The following is a 9,650-nucleotide window of genomic DNA, read 5'->3' on the forward strand; positions in this document are numbered from 1 at the left end:
ATACATGTACTTTACAGCTTGATCTTATGGCATATATACAGCTAGATAAACGACTATGAATATACGGATTCCGAATAATTATAAGCAACTTACATGAATTAATAAGCAAATATATATATATATAATTATATTCAATACAGTTGACTATCGCAATGATACAGCAACCACAATATATTTCCCGAATGACCTTCTAATAACTTTACATATACATATATACATGTACTTTACAGCTTGATGCTATGGCATATACAAGGCTAGATATTTAAAAGTGACTATGAATATACGGATTCCGAATGATTATAGGCAACTTACATGAAAGGACAAACAAGCCAGTATGCAATCCAGCTAAATACTGTTAAGATGAAATGATTCAACTCCAGCACCATGGTGACCATTGCACGAGTATATAACTATAGAAACCTACGAGAATACGATTATGAACCCCGGGGTGACTAGATCACAACTGATCGAGGGATAATTGACATTCCTCAAACTGGGACAAATTTGCCAAACGATGGAAAGCCATCCAATAACTGTCGCACAATAAGACTAGCTACTAACTAGCCGCGACGAGACACTGCATTAAAAGACCGCCACACAAAATGTACTCAGTGGAAAAACCAAAAACATGACACAGAGGCGTGTAACCAATGTTATTGAACTGAGATGAGGATCACTGCTGGGAAAAACTGATAAAGACCGAGGGCTACGCACAAAGCAACCAATAAATGGCAGATTATTAGGACGGATTCGGCATGAATTTTTAAGCTAGGGTCTGGCTTCACCTGACGGCTAATATGTGTCAGGGTTTAAAACGATATATGACCAATCAGCAAATATGAAAACCTAGAGCAATTGCTATGCTGCCGGAAATATCAAGTATGGGATTTGTCCAACCATCACAGCTGATGCGATGTGAATGTATGGGACATCAATTGAATTGGGAATTCTCTGGCCATTGTAATGAAGAGCTTAGGAATGAAAACATAAAATTACAACTAAATAATGGATATTATTTATCAACACCACTTAATATAAAAGAGAGTAACTGGCTACAACAAATACTAACAGGTATTCAACGAAGTCAGCAACTCTACAGAGTGTCAAGCACAAGGAGAGGGATATCAACAATATAACAGGAGGCAGCCAGAATTAGGACTGTTGAAACATTGTAGCAGTCAGCATACACCAGATCAGCAACAAATAACATCTGTCAATTTATTTTAGCTTCAATTATATTAAGTTTATATGTTTTTCTGCCCTGTACTTCAGTCTCTTACAGCTAGGAGCCTTAACTGTCAAAAAAAGACTCTCTTTGGCATGTTCTCCATCTGGTGTTGACGCAATTTCTATGATTGATTTCTCCCAATTCTGAAGTTCATAATTTTCAATTGACATTTTCTAATTATCGAATCTTTTAATGTCCTTTGGCGTCTTGCTGCTTGTACGTATTATATGCTTATCCTGTGGTCTGGCTACATTCCCTATCGGTATCTTGTTTTCACAGTATTTCCATACAACAACCTTCTCTAGTACTTGAACCAGTAATGATCAATTCAGCTCCCACAAGCTAAGCAAAAGTGTGTAAACTGAATAATATAGTCAAAATAGATTAAAATGACAAAGCACATTCAACACTGATGTCGTGTGTGGATTTGTGTTAGTTTTTAGTTATACGTTTAGTTTAGTTTTTAGTTTACTTTTTAACATGATGGTTAATGACATGCTAGATAAAAATCCAAACGCTTACTCCTATGCAGATGATACAGTAATTATTTCTTCAGCAAGTACTCAGATAGATTCTCAGATGCTATCAATAGAACAATTTAATAGAATGCAAAACTGGTACCTATCTAATGGGTTATCTCTATGTGTTGAAAAAACACGATTTATTATTTTCTCGAATCGAGCAGTTGATTATAATAGAACTTTGAAGCTATGCAACACTGAAATCCAAATTGAACACAATATAAAATTACTTGGGGTCACAATTGATGCAAATTTTGGTTTCAATACGCATATAAAACTAACAGTGACCAAGGCAAAACAATGTTTATATGCTCTTCGTAAGATTCGACATCTTTTGTCTGTTGAAGATGCTAAATTAATATATACTTCAATAGTCCGAAGTCGTCTTGAATATTGTGCTACTTTGTTTATGTTTCTTGGTAAATGTCATTCAGACCAAATTGAGGCTTGCCAAAATAAAGCGGTGCGAGTAATATGCAAAGCACCTAAATCCTTCTCAGTAACTGATGGTCGTCGATTATTGGGCCTACATACTCTCGCCAGTCGGCGTTCTTTCTTTTACAGGCAGTTGATAGGCAAAGTGGAGGTAGCTACAGTGGCCAGTGCTCTATACAAATATATTCAAGAGGATAGTGAGAGACACCAAATAAGCCTAAGATCGCAATGCTCATTAATAACACCATCTATTAATAAGAACTACGGCAGACAATCTTTTAAATATAATGCTATCAAGATTATGAAAGAAGAGGTATTAGATCCTGTGAATGAGCTGTCATTTGATATTGATTAACTGGCCATACTGTGACTACTGACCATTCTATATTTTATTTACTAACACTGGTATACTAACAACATTGAATTAAAATTATTAAAAACCATCGGTTGTCACTTTACAACCATAGCTGACATAAGAATAGTAGAGTATTGTGTCACCCGCGTTAAAATTTTTTAAAAAATGACCATACTAATAATTACTAACTTGGAATCTAAATACTCAATCAACTCAGCGTGCATATGTATATACATGGTATATGTATGTGTATATGTATGTATATATGTATATATATATGTATGTATATGTATATATATGTGTGTGTGTATATATATATATATATGTATATGTATATACTCAGCTCAATCAACGATCTTATTATCCTCTTATAGAAATAATATTATTGTAGCCACTATCAATTTTATTCTCAATTATCATATTATACCACATTATATTAGCTTTAATTTTTAATTATGAGGTCAACAGAACATTATTTTCTCATGAAAACCTCAATAAATAATATTCACAAACAAACAAACAAACAAACATAACGTAAATTCTCCATATCCACCCATGGGTTTTTAAGCAAGAGTTGCATAAATCAGTTATGTAGGCTAAGTGTTTTTTATTTGAGCTTTGTAGAAACATGGTTACTCTACAGTCAATGTGATGGAAATAAATACATAGTCGCAGATTACCTGCTTTTTCCTGTACTATGGTGGTACTTTTCGGTTGTAAACAACAATTGCAAACGAAATGCGCGCTTCAGCGACCAATCCATTTGCCATGACCCTAGCATTAAGCTATTCTAGGCGTAAGGTGCCGGTGCGTATATCGATATATCATTGATATTCGTACGTTATTGGCTAATAGCCTATAAGCTGCCACGATTACTTATGTTTACGGTGAAAATAACTACATGTATGGACGATTGTTTGCATGAGTGTAAGGATATTACGCTATGCGTTAAAGTCTATCAAAACAATTATTTATTGGAACGGGTCAGGTATAATTGCAGTGGCTCAAAACCTGGTCAGTTTCTGGGTCGTTTTGTAGGGGTTGAGCTTAATCCGGAAATACAAAAGCTTTAAAGTTAGTCGAACCACTGCAAACGTTTAGTTGTTGATAAATCGAGTAGTTATCTATTTGTTTAACAAAATATCACGTAAGCATCTTTTCCAAGCAAATTTTTAATTACAAATATGAGTTCTTTTAGCAAAATAACATAGAGTATTTACATAGCTGTTTATCGTAGTTTTTTCTTGTTAAGAATAAATGGTAACACGCTCACAAAACGGAAAAAATCTTCTCAAAAATACACCATTAGTTATTCTGTATTCGTTTATATTTGAAAAATAGTTATATATTTTTTTAATATGAATACACTTTTGTAAAGCGGTATTACATAAAATATTGAAAAGTTACGATTATGTTCTGAACAAAGAAAATGCATATTAAAACGGTTGTCCACTTTGTTACCATTCTGAGAGCCTAAAATGATTCTATTTTAATTCACTGTAAATATTAGTATTAGCATCTCGTTAGGCATTGATTGTAAAAATGAAGGCAACAGAAGACATCAGTTTTTTATCTTTACTGTATTTGCTGCAAGCACACACTTTTTTAACAACTAACTTTATATTACTACCAAGTCTCAACTGTAGGACATTTTGAAGCAACGACAGTATGTAGCTACCTAAGGAACAACCATTTAATTGTGTATCTCAAATTTTATTTGAATTTGTTACTACAATGGTGCGCTGTCAGTAGCACCGCCAGGCCTAGGCTGTATCTCATCTGTTTGGTTCACAAAAAGTGTAGGAGAGGAGGCAAGGTAAAGCAAGTTTTTGTAGTCTTCTGCAATGCAGGGCAGTTATATTTTTGGACTAGACAGCCTGCCTGTGATCAGTAGTCCTCAGTAGTCAGAGTCGCTTACTGCTTGCAATTTGTCTTAAAAAATTAATTGAAATGCACTGCATATCCATATTGCTTCAAGACCTCAGTGGGTCATCATGTATTCATAACTGACTTTTTGTATTCATCATTTCATCTTCTATATAGACCTACCTACAGGCCTCCCGTGCCTGTAGTCGGCAATCATGTCGGTAGGTTATCGAAGCCTCGATAGCTGAATGACATGATCGCTGACGACAGTCAACTTCTACGAGGAGCCTGAGGGCCTACCAAATATATATTTTTAATTGCAGTGCATTTAAGCATTATGCCGCTCCTTCTTGCCTCATTGTTAGACGAGTCTGAGCAAGCTATCAAAGCCCATGAAATCGAATATGGCAACAAGTTTTACACAAACCATGAGGACGGCATATTCAACAAGCATGAAAGACTTTTTGAAGGTAATCTCATATCCTTAAAGCACTTTTTCTTCACTGCCTAATTTGTGATCTTGCGTTAAAAATGAACATTTTATACCTCGGATATTTTAGTGTAATATTGATGTTGAAGTGTAACCTTGATTGTAAAATGTAGGCCTATGCTTGGTTGTTGTGCAATAGAAGTACATGTCAATAGTAGCTTATATGTTTTTATGCTGCAGTTTGATGGAGCCCTTTTTGGTTTATTTTTGTACCATGTGATCTATGACGTCACAGGCCCTACTTGAAGCAGAGTTGACACAATTTTCATCAGTTCACTAGCAACTCACACTGGATACACACCATCTAAGTCTCAGCAATAAAGGATTACTCTCTATAGACACTCAACTTTTAAGCTTAATTTGACGAAGTGGATATTCGGGTATATACAGACATGCAGTGGATTACGATCAAGCTTATAGTGCAGCCTTGATTAGAAGATATACATGGACTTCAGTGTACAAGCATTGGCATGCAATTGAGATGACATTAAAAATCATTGTATATATTAATAACTACAATCAAGCAAGCAATAAATGTATCAAGCATCATATACATGCAGCAGTTAGTTCCCAATTGAGTGTTAGCAATCAAGTAAGGCTAAAAACCTACAACGTCTTCAGCTAATGAATCTAAAAAATCTGTACCATGTTTCTTAATTTTAAAATTTTATCTGCTCTAATTTAGCAAGGTGAAGATATTTGGAGAGGTAAGAACGTCATCCATGACAGTCAAAGCTATTTATGTATGTATGGCGAAGAAAAAGAGTATGGCGAAGAAAAAGAGTATGGCTGCATGTACGGCCCTGAAAGACAGCAAACCCAGAAGGAAAAGTACAAAGAACAGCGGAGGGTAAGTTACCGGTACACCAAGAATATTTTACTCAGCCTATTATAAGGGATATTTTTGGACAGCAAAACTCGGTCATTGTATGTCCAATATATTTAGACAGGGCTATCCTTCCATGTCTTTGCAAATGCACAGATAGTATAGTATGGATTTTACATAGAGATGATGAATAATATTTATTACTTTTATGGATTTTAAATTGTTTTATTTCTGAAATAGCTATCTTGTAACAAAAGCATGCGTGCACATTTATATTCTTGTAAGCCAAAATCAGAGAATGCAGTAAATCTAAGTCTACACTACTGTGAGGGTTGCGACATGTCTAAGCTGTATTCGATACTTTGCTTTCGGTCTCACAGTACATCAAAGTTCAAAAACATTTTCTCTTCTTTTATTCATCTACACTCTCATAGAAATTTGGTAGAATTGCAAAGAAACACAGACTTGATTGGAATGCTCAGATACCATATCCTTGACCCAATAGCCAGTGAAGTTTACGGCAATCTGTCTCATTTTTCTTGAGAATTTCTCATCGTGAGGCCTCACACATGCGCCAGATAGTATTATATCGCAGTTCACACCTTTGGTTAAACTTGGACGTAATATTTTATTTTACATTGAATATTTCACACCTAAAATTTGCAAAAACAATCATTAAAAGCAAGATAGAATGAAAGCTTATTTTGGAGCTCTGGCAACAAGGCCTTTGTTTGGACTCTTTTGCCAATTTAAATTTAGTTAGATTGTGCCCACAAATATAAATATGCTATACATGTGCATAAATTCATATATGTTGTCACATGGTGTCGATATACATAATTTACGTATTGTTTATATTTTTAGTCACAGAATCCAACAAAGAGACCGCATCCTCAAGACAATACATCTGATAGTAACACGGAGGTACTCACTCACATAACCAGCAATAAAATTTTAGGCAAATCGTGCAATATTAATTATGGTTAAATGTGGAATTTCATTGGTAGGCGAATCTTCAAGCCATTTATAGCCCTAGATTAGTAGCTAGAAAAACGTGAAGTTATAGTAGGATAATGCAGAAGAACCCCTTGTGTAGGCTGGATTAGGTTTCAGAAACAAATTATTTGCTGCCAACTGCGATATTTGTTAAGTTGCCTGTTCACACCCAGCCAAACGTTCAATGCCTCGAGCATTCTGATTTATAGCTCAAGATAAGGAGGAAACGCAGTGCTTGCTCAGGATGGGTAGGAGTAAGAGCAGAGGCTATGTGAGCTTCCATAGATGTGGGGAGCATCTACGAAACGCCACAAACGACAGCATTATAGATGTAACTCAGACACCTGATGTTACTTTCATACCTAACAGTCCGGTGAGTGGTAATATTCAGTAACTCAGTTTTAAAATTAGAACCCTGTTGCATGATGCTTTTGTGTCACTTTAGTGTAAGTGCTCAGTGTCTGAATTGGAGAAAGTTGTGCAGCGATGCTCCCAAGTCTTTGATTCCAGATTTGTAAAGCATATCAAATCGCTGGCATGCGTTTAGCTCCAAATCAAATCACTTAGAAGGGTGACTGCTCAGCTTTCAAATAAAATGAAATTAAAACCATCATCCACTATGTAATTGATGGTTTTAATTTGATTTAATTTACAAACTGGGTAATCCATTTTTATGGTGCTTTAATGCCAATCTCATGATTGGTGATTTGATGTAATGTGCAAATCTCCAATCAGGATTTGGGAGCATCTCTGGAGTTGTTATCAACTCTTTGAGAGATTGATAACAAGGTGCCACAACACCATCCGATTCATAGACTGAGTACTTGGACTAATTTCGCTGTTGTCTTGTACAAGTCAACTCTATGGGCTAAGTCAGTTGAGCAATGTAGGATTGGAGAAGATATATGAAGTCAGGAAATAATTGTGAAATAAAACTACTGTAAAAACAGTAATAAAGTCAGGAACTAGCAAAAGCAGATTTGTCCGGTTCTTTGAGATCGCCAAATTACCTTCCAGCTAATCACAATTTCCAATGTAACTTTCCAATCTACTTCATTAAATTAACAAATAGTATTCTTGTCAAAGTCAAAAATTGTCGCAAATAATGCCACTTGAATACTGCATTCACAGTACTTTACAAGTTCAAGGAGATGTAAATACACATGCTATGATTGTTTTTATTTTAGATCAAGGATCTCCAAGAGGAGTTTGCAGGGAGTAAGAAATGGCAGAGCAAAAATGCTTCCTGAGGCTTTCTAATACAAGCAATATCTAGATAGGCATAGAGCAAGGTTGTTCCCCATAGCTGTGGGTGAACTGGCAATGAAGGGAAGTCACGCCAGATGGCATCTGGCGTGCCCTCTACCTCATTGCCAATTCATCTGCAGCTATAGAGAACAAACTTGTTCTAGATAGGAATACTTTTATATGCAAAATCTCGAACTGTTTCAGCTTGTACTGTGCTCAATTTTGAGTGAATATATTGATCAAATTAAAACATACCTACATACATAAAACATTCAGGATTTTCAACACTGATTTTTTTTTACATAAACCATACTTATATTCACTTATTTTCACATATCTACATGTAGTATATGTAGCCCTTTTCTACTCTGTTATTCTGTTCTCATTTGTGCTTGTTAAAGGCCTTTTATGGCTTTGGTGCTGATGTGGTAGTAATTAAGTTATGTGCAACATTTTCTTTTTATATCAAATAAAGTAAAATTATTAAACTTTACGATTTATCATGATAGATTCGTCCGATAACTAAAACAACCTACTTCCCATCATTGTTCCAGTGGTCCATCACCAGACATTTTGTCATTGCGCATCGACTTTTCAAACAATGTATGTTGTACAACATCAGCAATGCCAATAGACATACATCATGCTGAAGGTTTTGTGTGTGCTGCCCTCTGATGTTCCAGAATTGGCTACATTGTGCTTGTGGAGGTAACGGGAAAGCTGCTAACAATGATGCACAACAATTGCCACATGCATTATTTATATTGGAGCAAGAAAATACATCATCATGCCAACAAAAAGAAAATATTTTTTGCTCAACAAATCAAGAAAATTTTTTTGGTCACACAATGCTGTACATAAATAATAAATATATAAGCAAATTGACAAATGAATACCTACAGAGTGCGGTCATGTTCAAAATCTAAACAAAGTTAGTTGTTGGAGAAGTCGGTGTTTGTAGTAAAGATAAGATAGACTAATGTCTTCTGTTGCCTTTTCACAATCTTTGTCTTACGATACGCTAACATAAATAGTTACACTAAAATGAAATAGAATCTTCTTTAGCTCTCAGAATGGTAGCAAAGTAGACAATTGTTTCAATGTGCATTTTATTTGGTTAGAACATAATCACAAATATTCAATAACTTATATAATACCACGTTACATACATGTAAGTGCAATCATATTACAACGTATGTAAGACATTTTTCATACACACTGTATAAACGAATACAGAATAATTAATGATGTACTTTTGAGAAGATTTTTTTCCGTTTCGTGAGCATGTTACTATTTCGTCTTAACACGACAAAACTACGATAAACAACTATGTGAATACGTTATGCTAGTTTGATGAAAGATCTCATATTTTTAATTAAAGATTTGTCTAAAACGATGTTTATGCTTTATTTTGTTACAAAAAAATAATAAGATTACAGACTCAATTTCTAACCGACTAAACATTGGCACTTGCTTAAAACCTCGTCGCTTAGTGCCGACAAAACATTTGCATTTTCGGATTAAGCTCCACCTCTACAAAACGACCCAGAAACTGACCAGGTTTTGAGCCACTGCAATTATACTTGACCATTGGAAGGCATGATAAATGCATAGACCGAGATAGTGACAGGGCTAACAGCAGATGTTGATTGATAAGCATTACATGCCAACAGTCGCGTATTGAA

General features: G+C 35.1%; 1 protein-coding gene across 2 annotated transcripts; it reads left to right on the forward strand.

Moving 5' to 3' along the window:
• The first annotated feature begins 3,592 nt into the window (after positions 1–3,592).
• Positions 3,593–8,458, forward strand: LOC137410141 (uncharacterized). 2 transcript variants are annotated; one of them, XM_068095726.1, is made up of 6 exons: positions 3,593–3,686; positions 4,729–4,875; positions 5,581–5,745; positions 6,586–6,645; positions 6,927–7,090; positions 7,905–8,458. In XM_068095726.1, the coding sequence occupies exons 2-5, from the start codon at positions 4,798–4,800 to the stop codon at positions 6,990–6,992; spliced, it is 369 nt and encodes a 122-aa protein (XP_067951827.1). In that variant the 5' UTR covers positions 3,593–3,686; positions 4,729–4,797; the 3' UTR covers positions 6,993–7,090; positions 7,905–8,458. The 2 variants fall into 2 exon arrangements, with proteins under 2 accessions (XP_067951827.1, XP_067951829.1); XM_068095728.1 differs by having other exon boundaries at positions 3,631–3,686; positions 4,771–4,875.
• Positions 8,459–9,650: the final 1,192 nt, after the last annotated feature.

This window comes from Watersipora subatra, unplaced genomic scaffold (assembly GCF_963576615.1).
Source record: "Watersipora subatra unplaced genomic scaffold, tzWatSuba1.1 SCAFFOLD_46, whole genome shotgun sequence".
Classification (NCBI taxonomy): Eukaryota; Metazoa; Bryozoa; class Gymnolaemata; order Cheilostomatida; family Watersiporidae; genus Watersipora; species Watersipora subatra.

Bases quoted from the DNA above. Each gene is read 5' to 3' on its own strand.
- LOC137410141 (XM_068095726.1), top strand. From the start codon at position 4,798: ATGAAATCGAATATGGCAACAAGTTTTACACAAACCATGAGGACGGCA. The intron at 5,746-6,585 runs GTAAGTTACCGG...TTATATTTTTAG, and splicing joins AGTACAAAGAACAGCGGAGG to TCACAGAATCCAACAAAGAG. The intron at 6,646-6,926 runs GTACTCACTCAC...TCTGATTTATAG, and splicing joins CATCTGATAGTAACACGGAG to CTCAAGATAAGGAGGAAACG.